The sequence below is a fragment of the Oncorhynchus mykiss genome, chromosome 25 (assembly GCF_057628025.1).
Source record: "Oncorhynchus mykiss isolate SJ-2025 chromosome 25, ASM5762802v1, whole genome shotgun sequence".
Lineage (NCBI taxonomy): Eukaryota > Metazoa > Chordata > Actinopteri > Salmoniformes > Salmonidae > Oncorhynchus > Oncorhynchus mykiss.
The window spans coordinates 25186872-25210274 of NC_143046.1; the positions used below are offsets into that span (position 1 = coordinate 25186872).

Below are 23403 nucleotides of genomic sequence, written 5' to 3' on the forward strand. Positions count from 1 at the left end.
CCATGAATGGTAAACAAGTAGTTGGTCCAGTGTATGTACACAGTGACAGTGTACTCAGCTAGCTACAAGTTGACAATCCTGACCAACCTACCACCACTATCAGCAGGGGTGAGTGTGAAGCCTAAATATACAAGCTGGAGGAAAGAAAATGCTGGAATGGGGTGATCGGAATCAGCAGATATTGCCCTCGGTTTAATAGCGGAAAATAGATGACTGAAAATGTATTAGATAAATTATTTTATTTTGAAACTTTCAAAAACATTTTCTTAGTGACTGTCTGGGTATTGCCAACTTTCTGGGGAATGGAAATAACCCATCTGACATTAGGACTGTTGCAAGCCAAACTCATTTTGACATGGATAAATGCAACACTCAGGTTAAGGAAAATACTTCCTTCCCTTACAGTCCTACAAGTCATGACAGTGGTGACAGCAGCTGACAGGGAGCGCAGTCGGAGTCCTATAAAACACCTAGAAGTCAACAGTAAAAACACCTTGACAGGGAGCCAGTCAGTCCTATAAAATACCTAGAAGTTAACAGTAAACAGTTAGTGATCACTAACTAACCAATGCTCATGGTGACATCAAGTCGTGTTATTCCCCCAATCCAAAACTATTTTGGGGGTTCAAAACGTGAGGGTTAGTAGGCTTGGCGACCTACTCGGTTTAGCCACTGTGAAACAAGAACAGTGAGATGGAACAAATAGTGCTCACAGGACCAGTCCATCTACCAGCAAAACACCTTCAGCTTAGTTTTACACTGGAGTTTGTTTCACACTAGTCAACAATAGTGCGGTCTACAACTGAATCAACCAGTAAAACGCTCCCCCGGTTCTAAGACAACATACATCTTAAGCCTAAGCGACAACCCCACCCCCCCAAAAAAGTTGAGAAAAATAAAAGTTCAATATCCACGTTTGGAAAGGCAAATAACTATTAGGAATTATTCCTTCAATAAGCATTCTGCGCCCACTTCTAGAGCAACCCAAAGTCGGCCAAGTCCACAGTTTGTCAAAGAAAATGATCTACCAAAAAGAGAACCATTGTTGTTGGAGAGGTATGGAAAAAGCAATGAGTTAAAGTGAAAACAATGTAGCAATCAGAATACACATTAAACACAATTCAACATTTTAGAAAGGAAACATGATACATATTTTATTCACACTTTACAAAAAAGCTACTACAACAGTATCAGCAATTCAGGGTTATCAAACCAGACATTGGTTTCTGTTCAAAACAAAATGGGGAAAGTAGGGACCGAAAACAGCTTTCAAACAAGGACATTAATATTTCAATCTTTTTCCTCTGTAAAAATTCATAAAATGCTAACTTTAGCACAGTGGCTTCAGTATCATATTTACTTTAAAAGGTGATCATATTTTATTTAATTGACAAATTGTGGGCTAGACGGGGCAACTATCATAGGTGTGCATCATTACATTTCCTGTTAAAAATGTGACAGTTGCAAGTGTCAGTCACTATTGACATATTTCATGTTTTGGTCCCAGTGATAAAACAGAGAGATAGATAACAGCAACATGTCTGTGTGGGCCACCTGACAGCCTGCCCTACAGATGGTACCAGAGTGGCTGGAACCATCCTGGGGCTTCAGTAGAGGGGTTAAAAAGACAGGACTAAAGGAATACACTTGACCGTTAAGGGGGTATGACATGGGGCTGGGGGTAATAGGGGAACATGCTTTTGTAGATTCAGAATTCAGATCCGTGGTGGAGGCCGGGGCAGGGTCAAGAGAGGCTAGGTGGCTATGGGGATAGGGAACAATAAAGGGGTTCTAGGAGGGTTCCAGAGTACAGGGAGGGTGCAAAACATTATGGAACTGAGGTGGCTTTACAAGAGGTCTTTGCTTTGCCCCAGAAAAAAACAAGACAAATATTCCATACCTGATTACTAGATGGCTCACCCAGGAGGAGAGATACACACACACCCCATAACATGCTCACAGCTCATACAAAAAATTATATCCCTAACATAAGCCAAAAGCACATCAAATCTTTACAAATGTCTCCACAGTATTTAAAAATAAACCGAAGAGGTTGTTCCGGCGTTTGCCAATTGTAAATAGTGCAAGACTACAAACTGCGACGGTGAGGCACAATGTTCCGGTTGTACAACACTGGAATTATGGGATAGTGGAGGTGTGATGTGAAATCCCTCTTAGGACAAATCTGAAATGACACCGTATTTCCCCATGTAGTACACTCGAGACCAGAGCCACACAGGACTGGTCAACAGTAGTACACTAAAGGGAATAGGGTGTTATTGGTATCCACAAAGTGTCACAGAGTAAGGATCAGTTGTGTCTTTTAGATCATAATGAATAATATGGACAGATCCTAGATCAGCAGTCCCACTCGTAGGCTTTGTGGATACGGGCCTTGGTGTTACTATGGCCTGAACTGTGAATGGATGAATGGTAGGTTAGGTTGGTGGCAGGAAGGCTTATTAATAGAAAGGGTGAGAAGCATCAGGAGGTTTCGTCAGTAGATCTATTTACAACCTGAGCAACATGCCCTCAAATCAAAACGACAGCAGGAAACCAATCAATACTGATACATCAAAACAGTTAACCTGGGTGGGGGGAACGCCCAGAACAACCCCTTACGTCTTTTGTACAAGCTGGTAATTTGAATTTCTTAACATTTCATGGATAAAAATGTAGTCATAGTTTACAATACAATCCTGTATTTTCCTCAAACCAGATCAGTACAAAAACCGCCAGAAAACAGGTCTTTAGTGGCTCATATACAATCATGTAAAGACTGAATCTACATTTATATTCTGTACAAACACTGGTGGAAAAACCCCACTGCTGTAGAGTACGGAATTTATGGCTAGGGGAAAGTCACTACTGGCCTCAAGAGACAGCGCTACAAGATCTGTGACCGTGAGAGGATTGCTGGTTTAAACTCCTGTAAATCAGCTAGTGACCTCCCTCTGCTTAAAAAGTAACAAACTAAGTGAAATTTGTTAACAATTCCCCATCCCATTGCCCCTCAGCCAAAACCCTATTCCCTATTACGAAAGGTGGTAATTGGTCCAAACGAAGTCATGAACAAGAAAATAGATGCGTACGCAAACAGGAGGTAGTGTGCAAAAGGGGATCGCCACATGTTATGCAACTAAAATCACTAAATTTGGTTTCAGTCCAGAGAATCCAGATGCGTTTCTAGCACTATGCCTGACCTGCAAGCCGACAAACCTGCGCTAACTAGAGCTAAGCTTGCCACACGTGGGTCCAGACAATTGTATTTGGTGGCCTGAAGGATAACACTTCTAAAAACCTCAGTGAGTCTTAATGCACCAGTGGGGTTAGTTTCTATTGCACCACTTGGATAGGGAGACAATGGACTGAGTTCTATTAGTCAATGCAGAGGACTGGTAGCACCAGGTGAGCACCACAGTAGCGGACCCACAGAGATGGGCCCTATAGCAGAGGGGAGGAGCGCTACTCTCTCCTATGGGATGCTCCAGATATATGGTAGATATCTAAGTACCATCACATTGAGCCCAGGGGAGAGAAAAGCGAAGGCCCACCGAGCCTTGGCTGGTAGGGAGAGTGAGACCGTCCAGTCTAACACTGTTTTTGTTGGTTTGAGATTGGTATAGGACAGACAATCAGCAGACCATTAGCTCAAATTGAGAAGTGGTGTCCTTTCTCTCCTTGCCTCGTGAAGGGTGTCCACAGCTCTCAAGTGACAGATTTTCTTGTGCCATTGTTCAAGACTGCACAGGTCATGTCAAAGTCAACAAGAATCTGCTGGTATTGCTAAAAATGTATCTCAATACCTATAATGGGCCAAGGGGATATTGTGAGATTGGATGCTACCATCCTTTATCTGTTAAGGAGTTAGAAAAGCATTATGGGTAAGAATGACAGGGGGATCTAAAACACAAGATAATATAATGGACAGACAGGATTTACTTTAGCATTATCAAAATGAAAACAAGGAAAATAAAAAATATATATCTATAATAACAGAAATCCCTGTCAGCCAGACCTCACTGTACGGCTGATTCTTTTTTAACAGGATGGTTGCCTGTCTTGTCTTGCTCCTTCAGTTTGAAGAAGAGAGGCGATGAGGGAGGCTGAAAACCAAATTACAGCACCCCCCTCCCCCCGGTGGTGTCTCACGACTACCTGCGGCCTCCAGGCAGGTGGATGCCGTTGACCTGGTTGTTGATCTGGCCCTGGGGCAGAGTGCTGGGCAGCAGCAGCTCCAGCTGGGTGAACAGGGAAAAGTGGTCAGAGGGGATGTGGGGGTGCGGACAGCCGCTGATACTGTTCTCATGGAGCCAGTTGGAGTCCAGGGGACCCAGGATGCCCAACACGTTGAGCTGAGGCTTGGAGTAGAAGATGTAGTCAATCACACCCTGAGGAGAGAAAAAAAACAGAGGGGGATGAGTGAGGAGCAGCCTCTGTTAGGGAAAATGTGTGCCGGGCAATTGGCAGACCCCATTTTAGTTTACCGGACAAATGAGATTTACTGGCCAGATCTAATGGAAACCTAAATAGATCCAGTCATGTGGCTAATGCCGTTTTAGGAGTGCACAGACCACATGTAAGTGACTGCAATGAATATTGATCTACACAAGCAAAAATAAACAATCCAAAGGACAAACTGCTTGCTACATGTAACAGAAAGCCTACATGTCCAATGTGATTTGTACTAGCAGTTTAGACACAAGACAGACTCAAGTTCACCGCACACTACCTTCTCAGACTGTTGGCTAACCTTAGGCCTAACAGAAAACAAATGTCAGCAGAGTTTCTAAACCCAGAGGGCCAACAGAGCAATACGTCAGGGAACGCTAGCGAAGCAGACTCGGCAGACCAGGCCAGGGTCTTGGGTTTGAGAAGTCAATAAAGGTGAAAAATTCCTTCTTGGGTTGTCAATTTGCTCGACATCTAAAGGCACAGCCTAAATTGGAGCCAATGTCTTAAGTTGAACATGTTATTTCTCCAACCTTGTGAAAGTGACAAACTGACATGCCTTTGATTTGAAGGCCTGCCCATGTGCAGATCGGCACAAGATGACCATTAGACACGATGAAATGTTAATGTGCATGAGCTTAGCTAGCCAATGTCGCCATGACATTGCCTACACAGAACAGGGATTTTTATTGAGCAGCATTTTTTACACATCTTCATAACTAAATATTTATTGATGTACAGGAAAAGAGAAGTAAATTATACTCTTCCTTAAAATGGAATGATATTTCTGTACAAACACTTCTCCCTGCAGGCATACAGCCATGCACCTCTTTGGTGCGGGCTAGTACCAGTTGATTCAACGTTGCAAGTCTGACCTCAAAACAGGCAGGTAGACTGAGTAAGCTACAGAGATAATGCAATTGGAAAGACCTGCACCAACCTCCATAAAATGTGATGTATTATTATTTTTATTTCTTAAAAAAAAAAAAATCAGGATGTATTCTGCCAGACATTGTCCAGCAATTAGTTTGTGTATTTTTGGGTCAAAAGCAGTCAATTATTTTTCTGCACACGTCAGATTAGATGAAACCTTTACAAAGCAGGTGTACGTTCCAGTAAAGACTGACAACAGTGGGGGGTTAGGTCAAATGTAATGTTAGAAAAACAGGATTTCCTGACTAATCAGGACCAGATCAAAACAGCAATCTGTAATATGTCAAGAGAAGGCCTCAGAGACAGTGCTTCTGATATGCTTGTGATTGAGCGCCTCCCTCACCTTGAAGTCGAAGGTGTAGTTGGTGTAAGGCATCAGGCTGTCCTCGTAGGCGCTCTTCAGCTTGAAGCCATGGGTGATCCTGGAGTTGGACGTGGAGTTCCCATTCTTGCCATTGCAGTTAAAGTTGGTGAGGCTGTCGAGGTAGCGCAGCTCCTTGAAGTCCTTGTGGGTGCAGTCCACTCCACCTTGACTCAGGTACTCCACCACGCCTGGGGAGAGACGGTAGGGATTTACTTTGGTCCGGTTCAATATGGGGGAATGAGCCAACTAAACATTCAATAAGAAAGATGTTCATTTTCCATTGCCCTACTGAACACAATGAAGACACTTGTCCACCTAGCATACTTCATTCACAGTAACCATCACCTAACAGGCAGCTAGTGTGCCCATCACTACACTGCTTGCTTGTACCTTTCCCTTCCTTTCTAACTCAGTCACTCACCAGAGTCTGGTAGAGAGTTGAGGTCAGCACAAAGCACTAGAGGGATGCTGTTGGTCTCCCCAGAGACAGAGGAGAGTTTGAGGCTGCGCGTGGCCTTGTCCACGATGTTCTTCACCTCAGACAGGAACATCATGGTCTGGACCAGCTTGACGTCAGAGTACTCCGGGTCCCAGTGCATGTGGGCATTGGCCACCAGTAGGAGCTGTTTCTCCATGCCGTGCAGAGACTTCCCCGCTGGAGAGGAGAGAGAGAAGTTTGGGGTTTACTTTAAAGGCAGAGCACAGCCAAGGAAAACTCAAGACGCAGCAGTCACTCCCCTTTTGAAGTTCTAGGATTGAAGTAAAAAGAGTTGTACACACTGGGCCAGATTAAGAAAATCACAGGCCCCGGGCATTGACTAATCGGACACTGACAAACAGATCAATCTGGTCTTGAATTCAAACAATGAAGCGACAATAAAATATTTTAGTTTAATCGATTACACATACAGTGCATTCGGATAGAAGTCACACCCCCTTGACTTTCTACCACATTGTTAAAGTTGGTTTTTTAAAGCCTGAATCTACACACAATATCCCATAATGACAAAGCTAAAACCAGATTGGAAATATTTGTAAATGTATTAAAAATAAAGAGCAGAAATACCTTTACCTAAGTATTCAGACCCTTTGCTATGATACTCAAATCAAATATTTTTCACATGTATCGAATACAACAGATTAGACCTTAGAGGTTGACCGATTAGGATTTTTCAACGCCGATACCGATTATTGGAGGACCAAAAAAAGCAGATACTGATTAATCGGACGATTTAAAAAATTTAAAAATATATATATATATTTTTTTTAAATAATGACAATAACAATACTGAATGAACACTTATTTTAACTTAATATAATACATCAATAAAACAATTTAGTTTCAAATAATGAAACATGATCAATTCGGTTTAAATAATGCAAAAACAAAGTTGTTGAAGAAAGTAAAAGTGCAATATGTGCCATGTAAAAAAGCTAACGTTTAAGTTCCTTGCTCAGAACATGAGAACATACGAAAGCTGGTGGTTCCTTTTATCTTCAATATTCCCAGGTATATCTTCAATAGTCTTCAATATTCCCAGGTAAGAAGTTTTAGGTTGTAGTTATTATAGGACTATTTCGTATTTCATATACCTTTGACTATTGAATGTTCTAATAGGTACTTTAGTATTGCCAGCCTAATCTCGAGGGTTGATAGGCTTGAAGTCATAAACAGTGCAATGCTTGAATCATTGCGAAGAGCTGCTGGCCAACGCAGGAAAGTGCTGTTAGAATGCTTACGAGCCTGCTGCTGCCTACCACCGCTCAGACAGACTGCTCTATCAAATTATAGACTTAATTATAACATAGAAATATGAGCCTTTGGTCATTAATATGGTCAAATCCGGAAACTATCATGTCGAAAACGTTTATTCTTTCAATGAAATACGGAACAGTTCCGTATTTTATCTAACGTGAAAAAACTATATGCTGACAATATACCAGCTACTAAATCTAATCTGTACTGTAGTATTACATGATGATGATATCAAATATTGCCATTACATTGCACAACCTTCAATGTTATGTCATAATTATGTAAAATTCTGGCAAATTAGTTCACAACAAGCCAGGCGGCCCAAGCGGTTGCATATATCCTGACTCTGCGTGCAATGAAAGCGAGGTGACAATTACCCTAGTTTAATATTGCCTGCTAACATGAATTTCTTTTAACTATATATGGAGGTTTTAAAAAATATACTTCTGTGTATTGATTTTAAAAGGCATTGAGGTTTATGGTTAGGTACATTCGTGCAATGATTCTGCTTTTTTCGCAAATACGCCTTTGTTAACCTCTTGAGGGGGCAGTATTTAGATTTTTGGATTCAAAACATACCCAAATTGAACTGCCTATTTCTCAGGCCCAGAATATGCATATAATTGTCAGATTAGGGAAAAAAAAAAAAAAAAGTATAACAGAACTGATATTGCAGGGGAAAACCTGGGGAAAATCCAACCAGGAAGTGGCTTCTATTTTGAAAGCTCCATGTTCCATAACCTGCCGTCGCTCCATTTAAAAAGGGATATCAACCAGATTCCTTTTCCTACGGCTTCCCCATGGTGTGAAGTCTTCAGACAGTTTCAGGCCTTTATTTTGAAAAATGAGCGAGGAAGATCACATCGCGTCATTGTATGGCTGGGTGCCAATAGCGTTTTGTATGCGCAACAGAATGGAGCATCCATTTTCTCTCTCTGAAGAAGCTGCATTCCCAGTTGATATATTGTATATTGTAAAAACAACCTGAGGATTGATTATCGAACAAAACATTTAATGTGGAACTGGGATTCCTGGGAGTGCATTCTGAAGATCAAAAGGTAAGTGAATATTTATAATGCTATTTCTGAATTCTGTTGACTCCAACATGGCGGATATCAATTTGGCTTGATTTTGTCGTCTGAACGCTGTACTCAGATTATTGCATGTTTGCTTTTTCCGTAAAGTTTGTTTCAAATCTGACACAGCGGTTACATTAAGGAGAAGTATATCTTTAATTCTGTGAATAACACTTGTATCTTTTATCAATGTTTACGAGTATTTCAGTAATTTGATGTGGCTCTCTGCAAAAATCAACTGCATTTTAAGGAACTACTGAACATAACGCACCAATGTTAACTCTGAATTTTGGATATAAATATAAACTTTACCTAACAAAACATACATGTATTGTGTAACATGAAGTCCTATGAGTGTCATCTGATGAAGATCAAAGGTCAGTGATTCATTTGATCTATATTTCTGCTTTTTGTGTCTCCTCTCTTTGGCTGGAAAAATGGCTGTGTTTTTTTCTCACTTGGTGACGACCTAACAATCGTTTGCGGTGCTTTTGCTGTAAAGCATTTTTTAAATCAGACACTGTGGCTGGATTAACGAGAATTCCATCTTTAAAATGGTGTAAAATACTTATGCTTGAGGAATTTGAATGAGATTTGTTTTTTGGCGCCTTGCAGTTTTCACTGGCTGTTGACAGGTGGGACGCTACTGTCCCACGTACCCTAGAGAGGTTAAGAGTTTTCCAAAAGGCACCTAAAGGACCTGCATGCCTCTGGTCAGAGGAAACCTAGATTTAACACTTTGGCCTGAATGCCAAGCATCACATCTGGGAGAAACCTGGCACTATCCCTACAGTGAAGCATGGAGGTGGCAGTATCATGCTGTGGGGATATTTTTCATGGACTGGGAGACTAGTCAAGATCGAGGGAAAGATGAACGGAGCAAAGTACAGAGAGATCCTTGATGAAAACCTGCTCCAGAGTGCTCAGAACCTCAGACAAGCAGATGGTGAAGTGTGATTCATTACTTCAGAGAATGCGTTTCCAAAGCGCCAGAGTACAATGCCAGCAAGCTTTACACCACTCCAACCAATGCGTGGCATTGCACATGGTGATTGTTCTCGTGAGCAGTTGCTTGGCCATGGAAACATTTCATGAAGCTCCCGACGAACATTTCTTGTGCTGACATTGCTTCCAGAGGCAATTTGGTGGCATCCTATGACGGTACCATGTTGAAAGTCACTGAGCTTTTCAGAACGGGCCATTACACTGCCTATGTTTGTCTATGGAAATTGCATGGCTGTGTGTTCAATTTTATACATGTCAGCAACAGGTACAGCTGGAATAGACAAATCCACTAATTTCAAGGAGTGTCCACATACTTTTTAGTGTGTGAAATATATTTAGAAACTGGGTTGTTCGAGCTCTGAATGCTGATTGGCTGACAGACGTGGTATATCAGACCGTATACCACGGGTATCACAAAGCATCTTTCTACAGCTCTAAATTAAGTTAGTAGCCAGTTTATAATAGCAATAAGGCATCTCAGTGCTTGGTGGTATACGGCCAATATACCATGGCTAAGGGCTGTACACAGGCACTCCACTTTGTGTTGTGCCAAGCCCTTAGCTATGGCATATACCACACCTTCTCTTGCATAACTCTTGCAAAACACTGAAAATAAATTAAATATGTAATTTCAGTTCATAAGGAAATTTGTAAATTGAAAAATTCATTAGGCCCTAATATGGATTTCACAACTGAGCAGGGGCACAGCCATGGGTTGGCATAGGCCCACCCAGACAACCAGAATAAATGTTTCCCCACAGAAAGTGCTTTATTACAGACACATGTATGTGCATTTAACATTTCTGGGATATTTATTTCAGCTTAGGAAACAGATAATTTGCATGTCGCATTTGAGAGGCGACATACAGTAGGCTACTAAATAAAATGTCCAGTGGCACACTGACTCATCCAATGATAAAGATGAAGCCGTAGGCTACTCACAGTGAAGGCTGATGCACTTCTCATCTGAAGATAAGTGCAGCTACTTTGAAAAACAGTAATGAGCTACTTTGAAAATGTTTTGAAGATGAAACAGTGCGAAAATTTTAGCGAGACAACTCGAAAGCGAAATCCATTAATGCCAAGATAATGTAATTCATTGCCCTTGACAATCAACCGCTCTGTTGTGGATGTTGCCAGTCGCCTACTGGTCAAGCACATCGAGCCCTGGTTCACGCGATCAAGTAGGCACTATTTTCCTCTACCAGAGTTGGAGTATTGTTGAATCGCACATCCACGAGCTACTTGCTATGGGTGTTGCAGCTATTAGAGTCACAACTGACATTTGGACCAGCAACATCAGCCCCATGAGCAAGGGGAGTCTGACAGCACAGTTGGTTGATGAGGATTTTGTACCGAGGGAAGCCATATTGCATGTTCAAGAATGTGCTGGTTCTCATACAGCGGCTGCCATTTCAATGGCACTTGAGAAAATGTTTGAAACTTGGAAAATCTCCCAAAAAGTTCACCCTGTGAATCGTGACAATGCACGTAACACGACAAAGGCTTCGGAAGAATACGGAGTCGCCAGTTTGCCATGCATGGCACACGGTGCAACTGGCTGTGAATGAAGGTTTTGGTGCCCAATGTAGCATGTCTGACAATGGCAACAGGTAGGAAGTTATTTTAAACACTCGACGCTAGCATACAGCCACCTGCAAGCAATACAGGAGCAGCTTGGAGTGAAAATTCAAAGGCTTAATTAAGTTGTTTCCAACAGATGGAACAGTCCTATTTACATGGAGAGCCTGCTGGAACAAAAATGAGTGCTTGGCATGTACGCTACAGACTAGGAGTTACCGGCAACAATCAGTACAAACCAGCAGACTCATTGAAAACATGAACAGTCCTAGCTCCATTCGAACAACTGACCCGAGAAATAAGCTCTTCAACTGCGTCTGCAGCAGACTTGATACCCTCTGTCATGGCATTGAAACCCCTGCTCAACATAAATGCCGACACAGACCTTGGGGTTAAAACTTGCATAAGATGCTGTGAACAAGAAATTCTGTGGCATTCTGAGCCTCTTTACTGTGTCACCACCATGCTCGATGCTAGGTACAAGGAACGCTACTTCGACGCAGACAAAAAAAAAGGGTTACTGTAAATGTTAGACAAGATGGAAACGGACACAGTAACAGCACACACCCAAGAAGAGGACCCACGACTGAAGAGGCCATGGACAGACAGGGCTGAAACTTCACTGTTTGACATATGATGAAATCCTGGTTGTAAGTGAAAGAAATACGTTTTGTTTATGTTTTACTGGTAATGGGGACATACGTAAATGTCAACAAAATAATTTTTGGGTCAGTGTGTGTCAGACCTATTTTAATTTTCTGTTACTACATCGGCCAACATTTGCCAAAGTTCACCTACGCCTAATGATCCTTTGGAATGGAAGAATAAAGCAATATGTTGTATTAAAATGTACTACTACTACTACTGGAGAAGGAACAAGCACCGTTTCCCCCAAACCTCCAAATGTTAAAATTGTAAATGGTTGGTCATATTGTAACCCAGGCATCTAGTGTCACTGGAAAAATGTTTACTAAGCCCAATGGATTTTCTGTTAATTCATGGCTGGCATAGGTCAAGATTTCCATTTAATTTTAAAGTAAGTGTTTAAAAAAATACAAATATTACTTAAATGAAAGATTAGATGCGTTGTAAATTTGCTCTCATTTTACTAATCAAGTCAGTTGAGCACATTTGAAAAGGTTAAGTTGTGCCATTTATAGCAGTTTATGACAGTCGAGTCATTTTGCCAAGCATTTAAAGCTAAAATGATTAACTGCATTTTAGTTTAAACCAATATTTATTTGAAAGCATTTAAGTTTCTCTATACGGTCAAAACTGGATAGTAGGAAGAGCCACCAACAACTTAACCATCTTTGTAACGCAGGGCAGCTAAAATATTTGTCTGTCGTGCGATAAAATACATTGACGGATGTGTAATTTTTCTAATTTAAGTTAAACAATCTGTTCCTAACTGAACAAATTAACATATGACACCATCTCAACTATTTAACTGTACTAGAACACTTAAAAAGGTTGCTAAAATTCTAAATATCTTTTTTTGGGGGGGGATACTGGAATTGGCCAAAAATGTCATATCGTTGCATCCCTACTTATACTTGTTCAGTCTTATGAACTCCAAAGGAGTAAGAACCAGATGAAGAGGCAGGTGCTAGGTGTGGGGTCTAGGGTGAGAAATAGGACAGGGCCACAGGCAGGGTCTAGGGTGAGAAATAGGACAGGGCCATAAGTACTCACAGGATTCCTCCATCATCTCCTTGCGGACCTCCAGCAGTACGGCCACTCCGATGTTGTCCTTGGTCATGACCCGGTTGAGCATGGCCTCAGAGCCCTCAGAGTTAGCCATGGCTAGCTGGTTAAACTCCACCGTGTGTTTCTGCACCACGCTGAACCTGAGAGAGGGAGGACAGAGCAAGAAAGATAAGCAAGGGTGGACAGGGAGAGAAGCAGGGAGAGGTGTTATAAGTCACTAACCAGGTTTCCATCCAACCTTTATGCAATTAAAGTCAGATAGAAAGTCATGACATGCCTGACGGAAACATCACATTTGTCAGATTAACTTTCCAAATGTAGACAAGGTGGGATCTTTGTTTAAAAAATGTAATATTGATAACCATCACATTGAAGTAAACTTGGGAGTCAGGAAATGACGTGTTGTCCTCCCACTACAACTCGGAAAAGCATGCAGGTTATTAGGCTACAGATTAAATGAACTATTAACTTCAGGGTAGTGAAAGTGCACGGTGATGAGCTTTCTGTTCCTCTCCAATAAAAATCAAGGGTGTTATTCTGGTGACATGATTGATGCTCGGCTGCTGTTTGACAAATAAATTGCTCTTATCCATAATAATCTAATCATGTAGGTAGCCTACCCATCCCATCTGCGAGAGAGCATGTGTCAAAACCAGAGTGGGCACATTAGCTATATAATAACCATCAGCGGAGATGAAAATACAATGGAAACCAATGTAACTAGTAATTTTTTATATTCAAATTAAAAATCTGTTGCCAATGGTATGGATACCTAGCAATTGAGTGTTGAGGTCAGGGGGGAAAAAGATGCATTGACAGAACTTCAGTTGCACTCACTTTTCTGTCCTGTAGAATACTGCGCACCCGTCCACATGTTTGCGGTCAGACTCATGCATGGTTCTGGCTCGAGACTTGGGGCTGAAGAAGCCCTCATAGCCCTGCTCCTTCAGCTCTGGCAGGAAGTACTGGTAGTACTGCTCTGTCTCCACTTCCTGTTGAAAACAAAGCAATAACAAGAGTGGACAGATATGACTGAATGCAACCATAAGATGTACCAGGGAAATCCAGTGTGCGCACTTTGGGCAATCAGTTACATGAATTGATCCGAGAAACCAAAAGGACAGAAGCCGTTTATCCCTGGTTGAGCTAAACATGTACCTGTAGGCTGATGATGTCAGCGCTGCAGTTCATTATCTCCTGCATGATGGACTTCTTCCTGTACTCCCAGTTGAGGGCCCAGGAGGGGCAGTAGCCGTAGAGCTGGCGTGTGGCGTACTTATCACACAGCACGTTGTAGCACATAACAGAGAGCAATGCTGAGAGGGAGGAACAGGGAGAAAAATAGGAAATAGCATCTTATTCACCTTAATGCTTTTCCCCCCTAATTTATACTTATATTGAATTGTGGTTTTGTGTGATGTGCTGGGGTACTGTGTGTACAGAGACTGTCTGCTGGCTTCTCACCAGAAGGCCTCGTCTGGTCAGGCTCCTGAAGTGCGATCCACGACCGGGACGGGGGCTGCTCTGTGGGGGCTGGGAAGACGGTTGTCCACCTTAGCCATTGGTACTTTTTATAATATCAAAAATGGTGTGAGAGAGGCAGACTTACTGCATTTGATTGAACCTGCCAGATTGTCCAGCAGGTAGTTGAGCAGTTTCCTGGTGCCATCATGCTCCTGGTACAGGCTCATGACTTCTTGTGCAAGAGGGTTTCCTGTTAGGAGTGAAGAACACAATGTTGAATGACATCAAATAAATGCCACGGGATCAACAATGGGGTCTCTAGGACATAATTGTTACCAAGACGATAAGCCACACTCACCTTTCAACCCCAGTGTTTGTAACTGAAACAGTTTCCCCAATTCAAATGGCAGAACCCGCAACTGGTTGTTATTTAAAAGCAGTTCCCTGTTGAGGGCGGACACATGGAAACGCAAGTGTCAGAGACTAGCCCCCCTGACAATACAGCCCCTTCCTCAACCTTCCCATAAACCATAAACACATTGACCAGTCATCAATACAGGCAAAAGCAAATATGTGAACCAAACAGGCTTTTTAAAATGGGACAATGGTTATTTTCAGCACCAACCAGTTACAAGCCCAGTTTAGATCAAAGTGAATCATGGTTCCCAGCGAATCACCTGAGAGACACCATGTTGCCGAGCTCTGCCGGCAGGCTCCTGATCTTATTGGACGATAGATCCAGGTACAACAGGTTGTGTAGTTTGGCAATGTCGGGTGGGATGCGTGACAGACAGTTGTCAGCGATGTGTAGGGCAGTGAGGTGGGTCAGAGTCCACAGAGACGGGCTCAGGCTCCTGACATTACCTGGAGACAGAAATGTGGAGGGGGGAGACCGGTAGATGAACATACACTGGTGAGTCAGGTCTCTGTTTGATGGCTTTCTATGCAAAGCAGATACAGGTTGACTTCTACCCAATTTGAATGGACATAAGTAAACACTCATGCTGGACTTCCTGGTCGAGACAAAATGCAGGCCTATAATAGAGGCCCTTATCTTCAAAGGATGACGAGAATGCTGGTCACGTTACAAAAAAGGTTGAGAGAAACTGGCCTAGACTATCCCCACATGCTGAGTCCTAATATGAGAACAGCACCCCTCCACAGCCTCCGGGCCAACCCCTGCCGTGCTCACCAGTGATTTCCAGCTCAGGCCAGTAAGACTTCTTTCCATTGGCTGCCTCCTCAGTTGACATGATGGTGTACATCCGCCTGGGGTCTGGCGGGTCATATTTTTCTTTGGGCATTCCTGCTGTAACACTGTGTAGAAAAGGTTTAATAACTATTAACATTATTCACTGATAAAATACATGCCAAACACCTTGAGGTATACATTGTGCAAATCTAAACTTTGCAAACACGCACAGGCCGGCCATTCAGCACATCCTTGTAACTTTTCAAGAGAGTGTCACTTGAGTTTGACAACTTCTGGAAATGAAGCACAAGAAAGATGTGGCTATTATTGGCTGGCAGTTACTAATTTCAGAAATAATTAACTCAGTTACAATGTCATAAGAATGTATTGTTTTACAGATTACCGCCCAGTGATTTAAATAAAGTTGTATTTATGTAATATTCATGGCATGACATACGTTAAGTTAACTAACTAGCTAGCTACACACCAGGTCACACAAAGCAATAACCACAATCACCAGCCAATTATAACAAATTGGCTGGCCAGCTTATTGAGTGGCGCGTTGAAGCCATAAAGTCAGGAAAACAATAGCTAACTGGCCTAACATGTTAGCTAGGGGCTAGGTAGCAAGTTAGCCAACGGTCATTAATACCGAATAACTTCGCGAGAATGATAGTTAGCTAACCAATTAATTAAGATAAGGTTCGCGTAACTATTTTATAACTGACCATAACACGTGAGCTAGGCTAGCTGAGCAACAACAAACGTTAACTAGCTAACTCACTTATGTTATGGCTAACTAGCAAACCCCCGCTGAAAGCTAGATAGCCACATTTTTCTAACCTGTCCGACTTCATATGGCCAGGTAAGGTAATATCCACGCAGTAGTAATTTGAAACACGAGTTGTGGATCTATCTCATCCAAATAAACTCGTCGCTTGTGTTGATTTTTTTTACCTGCAAACGCATACCAACTCGCGAGGACGTGCTCGTGCTCTTTTGTTTCTACTTGCTTCACTCGCTTCCGCTGCTGTATCACAGGGAGAAAACAAGCATCATGGCGACTGTCAGGACTCTTTTTTTCCTTCTCTACGATGACAACGCTTGATGCTATTGGCTGGCTTTTGGACGGACCGCACCATATGTGGTTGAACCAACGACTTTGGGTGAAAATTTATGGACCAAACGCAACTTCAGGGGTGTGTTCAAGAATCAACAGCTGTTAATCAAACTGTTATGATATCACATGGCTCTGAACTTATGAGGTGAACCATTCATTGGTCATTATAATGAGCAAATCATGGCCACTGTAATCCAACTCCTAATGAAGGGGCAGGCTGAGCTATACACTAAACTATGTTCTTCATTCACTTGTTTCTTCACTTGACTGGAGACCATGCAAACTATCAGCATATGGGTCTGGAATTACTGGCTTACTTCTTCTGATGCGGGGAAAAAGATAATTGGATGCAGTCAGACTATCTACACAGGTCCCACCACTACTACATCAATAGCAAACATAGATAAGACAATTAGTTAAAAAAATAATAAATATTTATTTAAAACAATTCATTGGGGGAAAGATTAGAAAACTGAATGAATCATTACAAAAATAAATAGAAATCATTCAACAGCCGCTTGAACCAAAGCGCTGAGCTTATCGTCAATGGGCGGAGGCCAGCAGATGATCCTGCAGGTAGGTGAGGGACTCGTGGACGTGTGGAGGCAGGTCTTGGCCCAGGTCAGCCTGGGCTCTGGACAGGATGGCCTCTATAGCCTCCTGGACCGCCAACCGCGACAAAGAATCATTCACTGTCTGGATTGGAGCACGACCGTAGCCCCCTCGCTCGGTGACTGCAGAGCGCAGGTGACCTGGAGGTTTCAAGGGGTCAAAGTGCAGATGGGTTAGGACATGATTTCCCAAACTAAGGGTCGTCTGATTTGAAAATAGGTTTGCGAGAGAAATCTTGCTTGGTTCATAGAACCAGGTTGTCTAACCTCCGGTAGCCACTAGATGTGGTTGTAATAAACAGAGCGGTTTCTGTTTTCGTCCTACAAAATGTGGCTCTATCTTTGAACGGTTTAAGCAACAAAATATAATGACCCCCATCACTGAAAGACAAGACTCTCAGGAAAAATGTGTCTTCTATTTCCCTCTGCAATGCCCACAAGTCATATTAGAACAGAGTGGACAAGATTAGGCACAAAATCAGACTGGGAAATATATATGTTATTTTCAACACAGAAGATCATACACAATGATTGCCTGGTGATCTTCTGAACTTCCCAAAACCTTTCAAATACATTTCATTTACTTCAAACCATACTTCCGTCAGACTGAAATACTCTCAAAAATACTTCAGACTGATTTTATTATAGACTGTCAGTCCCAATAAAAAAAAAGAACATGGTGGGGTTGCAAATTCTTTAAATATCAAAATGGGGTCGTGGGTCAAGAAAGTTTGGGAACCCCTGGGTTAGGAGGACAAAACTAAGGGGAAAGCCTAAAGAGGCTGTGACCAACTTAAAAGTTAAACTGTTCAGGAATGCTCGTTTTGATGGGTGAATCGTTCAGTGACCCACCTTTCATCACTTCCTCATAGCTCAGCAACAACATCCATAGTAGTTGGACCAACTCCTCCCACTTCTTCCAGCTCTCAGCTCCATCCTGAAGAACAAGAGACGGACTGAGCCTATGCTACATACCTTTGACTTCTCATAATATTTTAGTAAAGAAATTGGTCCGTGTACTGTTTTTTGAGATGCCATAGAAATTAACATGACTTCCTTCATCAATTCAAAATCGAGTGCTTGTACTCACCTTAGAATCAGGTGGGAGGATGGCGTTGTGCAGTACTAGTACTCACCGTAGGGTCAGGATGGCGTTGTGCAGTACTAGTACTCACCGTAGGGTCAGGTGGGAGGGTGGCGTTGTGCAGTACTAGTACTCACCGTAGGGTCAGGTGGGAGGGTGGCGTTGTGCAGTACTAGTACTCACCGTAGGGTCAGGGTGGCGTTGTGCAGTACTAGTACTCACTGTAGGGTCAGGTGGGAGGGTGGCGTTGTGTAGGAAGTGTAGCAGCAGACTCAGAGACATGGGCAGAGGGGTCTTCTGTGGACTTGCATGGTGCAGCAGGTGCTCTATCAGCTTACACCTCAGTAGTCTGCTCTCCAGGGTCTCCAGCATCAGCATCCTAGGCAAGAAAGGAGAGGTGAAGCGTTGATGCTGTCTGTCTCTACACAGCAAGCATAGTCCTCTTGACGCGTCCATTCATCTCAACATCCCCTCCATCCTCAAACCCTGACCTGTGTTGTCTCAGACAGACAGTGCTGATGAGCGTGTGGAAGAGTTCCCCAGAGAGTTTGCTGGAGTTGAGAGCCGGGGAGCGGTCCACCTCCAAGGCAAAGGACAGCATCTTCTGGAGGAGGAACACCATTCTGACACACACAAGGCACATGACACACACACACATTGGCTGTGTGTACTCTGTTTCTATTCTGAATCCTTAAAACTGACCTGATATGAAATGTGGGGTGCTATATTTCCAATCTCAAAACAATGAGTCAAGGGGTGTGGAATGTTGTCATTTTTAACTCACTTTAGATGTTCATCTTTTTCCTTCTGTGTTTTCAACTCAATGTCAGCAGACATGTTGTCTTTGTCCCCTGTTGATTTCACAATAGCAGCAAAGAGCCAATTGATAACATCTCTGATGGGAGGGAGAAGATGTAGAAAATAATTAAACACTAATAAAATTGTCATACAAACCTCAACAAAATGCACACCTGTCTCTTTTCTCAGGAACTGATCAAGACAAATATATATATTTTTTATTCTCCTGGACACACAATGCTCACCTGACCTGGGTGAACCGTACATCACATGACAGGGTTGCCTTGGCGATGGAATGGTGGAGATCACGGAAGGAAAGTTTGACCCGGAAGTCATCCTCCATGGTCTGGACGACGTACTGCAGCAGCATACGCACCACCTCACAGCAGAGCCTCCTGCCACGGCTCTAAGGAAGAGGATAATTGACAGGAAGGTGGTCAGATCAACTATCCTAGTAAAAGCATAATACCCCTGTAAACCTGATGCGTGTGGAAACATTGCTTCCCTCACTGCTCTAATAAAAACTGGGTGTACAATCATAATCAATTGTTAAGGTGCTGAGAGAGGCCTGTCACTGTCATTACCTGTTCAGCAGCCATGACTGACGTCAACAGCTCCCAGTCCCATGGAATAGTGGTCTGATCAGTGTGATTGTGCCTCTGGGTCCTCATGAGGAGAGTGTAGGCCTCCAGACAGAGAAAGTTGGGACACTGGGGGTCCAGCAGGATGCCTCTGAGGAGGTGGGTGGTGATGTCGATGGGGGGGAAGAAGCGGGGCTGCAGCAGGTCAGACAGCAGCTGCAGGGTGCCCTCTGGGTAGTTCTCCTCCATTGTGCTGTACACCAGGCTCAAGCTCTGTCTGCACAGAGGCTCTGGGTCACCAAAACCATCATCCTCCTCTTCCTCATCCTCCTGGAGAGGGAGAGAGAGAAACAACGGAAGAGTGAGAGAAAACACAGGAAAATGTGGGGAAAATGTCTCTCCTACTTACCAGGTGCTGAACTGGTCCAGCCATCAGCTGCCTCAGTTTCCTGAGCTGGATTGGACACACATAGCGCCTGTCCTCTCTGCTGACCTCCATGTCATTCTCACCACCAACCCTCTCTCCACCCATCTCCTCTCCTTCATTGCCATCCCTCCATGCAGTAGTCATCAAGCCCTCAGCCCCCAAACCAGGCTGGCTGGCATCAGGAGATCTGGGCCCTGCCTCCACATCCATGTCCTCAGACCGCAGCGACATGGGAGGGTCACTAGGGATACTACTACACATGTACAGGGGGCTATCCATAACCAGGTCTGCCTCAGTCTCATCCACAGGCCAGTCTGGGGACTCCCCAGCTAGGATGACTGTGGACGTAGGGCTGGGGGTCCGGTTAGGCTGGCTCTCATTATTGCTATGAGTTCCTCCCATGCAGGAGCCAGGGGAGTTGGAGCCGGTGGTTAGCTGGGAATTCTGGGGAGCCTGTTGGTCTGGTTCTATGGAAGGAGAGCAGGGACTGAAGATGGTGTGGTTTAAGGCCTGAAGTTGATTTATTTCCTCCAACAGCACTGATCCTGTGCCATTGGTAGGAGAGCAATAGGGGTAGACTGGATCCTGTTTAAGACTGTGTGTACTGGTGGGGTAGTTATCTGGGTCACTCTGGTTGAGACAAACTGTCTGATCATCAGGTAGAGGTGGAGAGAGAGAGCTTTCAAAGGGGATGTGTGTAGGGGAATAACAGGTGTCGTTGTGCCGAGTTTCATGTACACCCCAATCCTCTGAGAACCTGAAAGGGTCTGGGTCTATATCATCAGGGTCGTAATAGGGGCTGTCTAGGCTTTGGGGGGAGAGGGAGAGAGTAGCATAGAGTATTGATTGTGGAGACCCTGGTTCTTCCCTTTCCTCTGTCAGAAGAGGTTTGTCCGTTGTAAACATAGACTCTATTTCTTGCTCTTCCAATGCATGATTTTCTACTTTTCCAGTGCAGCTAGTCAGAGCTTCATTTGGAATGGTTGAGGTTTGGGTCTTGGCCTTGAGGCATTCTTGCTCTCCTTTCCCTTCACACAGTGGTTGAGAAGTTATACCCAAGCACTGTTGTGACTCCCAAGTTATCTGGTAAGAGGAAGACCCTGAGGCTTTTGCCTTCCCTGCTGGCGGTTCAGATTTAGGCACACTTGGTGATTTGACAGGACATTTTGGAATGTCTACATCTGAGCATTTCACAGCATTCTTGACATCTTGAGTTGAAGATGAATCCCTGAGAGAACTCTGATTGGACTCAAGGATGTCCCTTTCTTCTGCTTTTAAAACAGCTTTGTTCTCCAACTCTTGTTCAGTTGGGGAGCAGGACAGAGAATCTGGACTTTTGGTATGTGGTCCTTTGTGTTTTGAAAGTCCCTCAGTCTTTTTCTCTCCCTGAGGTAGTGGACTCACCGGCCCTGGATCTGAGTGATCAGAGAGGTTGTTGTCACTCAAGTCCACCACTTCTACAGGCCCACCTGGGTCCCTCCTCCTGCGCCTCCTTGGTGGTGGTAGTGCCCACCTCCGACCAGTAATGTCAATCACAAACTGAAAGAGACAGGTGAACCACAGTAAATAGAATCTCATTCTAGTTCTATGAGGTAAACATCAACATAAATGAAATATAATTTAAGTGTATGCATTGACTGATCTCAGGTTGCTGAAATATATATAATATTCTCAATATCATCAACAACAAAAAACATTAACCCTGGCCTGACCAGGTGTATTTTTGGACAGTCGCGTCGTTACGTTATAACGGCTAACTATCTAACGTTAGCTCGCTAGCTGGAACACGATTTGGTCTACTCTCAAACTATTACCAGGTAAACTTGGTTAAGTGGTTACACCACATTGAATATCTGTTACACCACATTGAATATCTTCAACAACAATGTAACGTTAACTATCATTTAAACATGTTGATAAGAAAAGTTAGGTCGGGTCAACAAGTTCAGAAAATGCCAAACTGCCGCTGAGTTGGTGAGTGAAGTGGACCAACCAATGACCGTCTGTCTACAGTATCGCCAGTTTGCGGCACGCGCCACGCCCTCAGCTGGTTTTGCGTTACATTAACCTACAGCTAATTAGCTAGCTGTCAATGCCAACAACTTTTTTTCTGTACTACTACATCATTTGGGCCTGCAAGTTACCTACTCTTGTATTTTCACACATGCCAAACATACCTCTTCTGTTGATGTTCGGGTAGCCCTTGCAACTTCACGGGGAACACTTACCGGTGTGTAGGCAGCCAGATTGACCCATCCTCCTCTGATAAATGGTATTGCTTCGGCCTTGTTCTCGGTGTCACTGTAAACACCAACAACTTCAACATCCGAGTCCTCTCCGCTCCCGGAGCTGAGCGAAATTATATCATCCATCTCTAACTTTGAACTTCTCAAATTAGCTAGCCATTTAGCTAGCACCTAGCTAGCTAGTTAGCCAGCGAACCAGCGGGAAGCACTCATGAGTCTGATGGTACGATAGCTATCGAACGTAACTAAAATACAGCGAGCAAATTCTATCCATTTTATGAAATCGATGCCGTAAATAAAGAGATGATCCAAAATGAGTCACAACATTTATCAAGTAGCCACAGAACAAAGCAAATCCGCAAACTTTTTCGTTTTAGCGGTCACGCGATACTTTAGCTAACGTTACATGGACTTCTTCCGTTTGTGACACCTGCCGCTGTGTACGTTACTTATTAAAATGATTTTGATCATATCAGTTTCTAAATAACAGCGATGTCACGCCTACTCAAGTTTCTTTACCATTACTAGCCAATTCTAATTACAATGTGTAACAGTGATTGAAACCGCATCTAGCTAGCTACATTTTCCATTTCCTTGTTTTGAGTTGGGTCATAGTGGAGGAAGATCTACCCAGTTTAACTGACCCCACGCCTACCAGTAGAGGGAGATGCAGGTCATGAATTTGTATTTTATTGTATTTTTATTTAACGAGGGACGGTCATGAACTAGTAAAGTAGAAGGATCGCAAAGAGGAGACCACACATATTCTGTGCCCGGCCACAGGACTGATTTTTTCTGTGTGGGGAAATTCCCTGCAATACTATGTTTAAAAAATATATATAATGCACCACAAATTATGTTATGTAAAGGCCAGTTATGTAAATGTGTGTATGAGACAGCTGTGCAGTTACTGTGACTCCAGGGACACTTGACGGCCCCTGACGAACATTATTATCAGTGACCTTCAATGCCTTGGGCCATAAGGGCACAAACCACACTGTGC

General features: G+C 43.3%; 2 protein-coding genes across 8 annotated transcripts; both read right to left on the reverse strand.

The window, feature by feature from the left end:
- Positions 1-1127: 1127 nt before the first annotated feature.
- On the reverse strand, positions 1128-16572 carry LOC110504819 (CCR4-NOT transcription complex subunit 6). 3 transcript variants are annotated; one of them, XM_021583641.3, is made up of 12 exons: positions 16377-16572; positions 15534-15658; positions 15019-15205; positions 14700-14785; positions 14487-14591; positions 14342-14410; positions 14036-14193; positions 13715-13869; positions 12863-13017; positions 6171-6404; positions 5729-5937; positions 1128-4391 (listed from the first exon to the last, which is right to left on the reverse strand). In XM_021583641.3, exons 1-12 carry the CDS (start codon positions 16388-16390, stop codon positions 4155-4157), a joined length of 1734 nt encoding a protein of 577 aa, XP_021439316.2. In that variant the 5' UTR covers positions 16391-16572; the 3' UTR covers positions 1128-4154. The 3 variants fall into 3 exon arrangements, with proteins under 3 accessions (XP_021439316.2, XP_021439317.2, XP_036826282.2); XM_021583642.3 differs by having other exon boundaries at positions 16491-16568; XM_036970387.2 differs by lacking the exon at positions 16377-16572 and adding an exon at positions 15764-15821.
- Positions 16573-17069: 497 nt separating this feature from the next.
- simc1 (SUMO interacting motifs containing 1) lies at positions 17070-23062 on the reverse strand. 5 transcript variants are annotated; one of them, XR_016491589.1, is made up of 9 exons: positions 22383-23062; positions 20137-21693; positions 19731-20057; positions 19397-19552; positions 19133-19243; positions 18840-18952; positions 18571-18727; positions 18117-18201; positions 17070-17405 (listed from the first exon to the last, which is right to left on the reverse strand). XR_016491589.1 is itself a non-coding variant. In XM_090219452.1 (9 exons), the coding sequence occupies exons 1-9, from the start codon at positions 22524-22526 to the stop codon at positions 17197-17199; spliced, it is 2883 nt and encodes a 960-aa protein (XP_090075578.1). In that variant the 5' UTR covers positions 22527-23062; the 3' UTR covers positions 17070-17196. The 5 variants fall into 5 exon arrangements, 1 of the variants encoding a protein (XP_090075578.1); XR_016491588.1 differs by having other exon boundaries at positions 19392-19552; XR_016491586.1 differs by having other exon boundaries at positions 18440-18727; positions 18840-18971; positions 19392-19552.
- Positions 23063-23403: the final 341 nt, after the last annotated feature.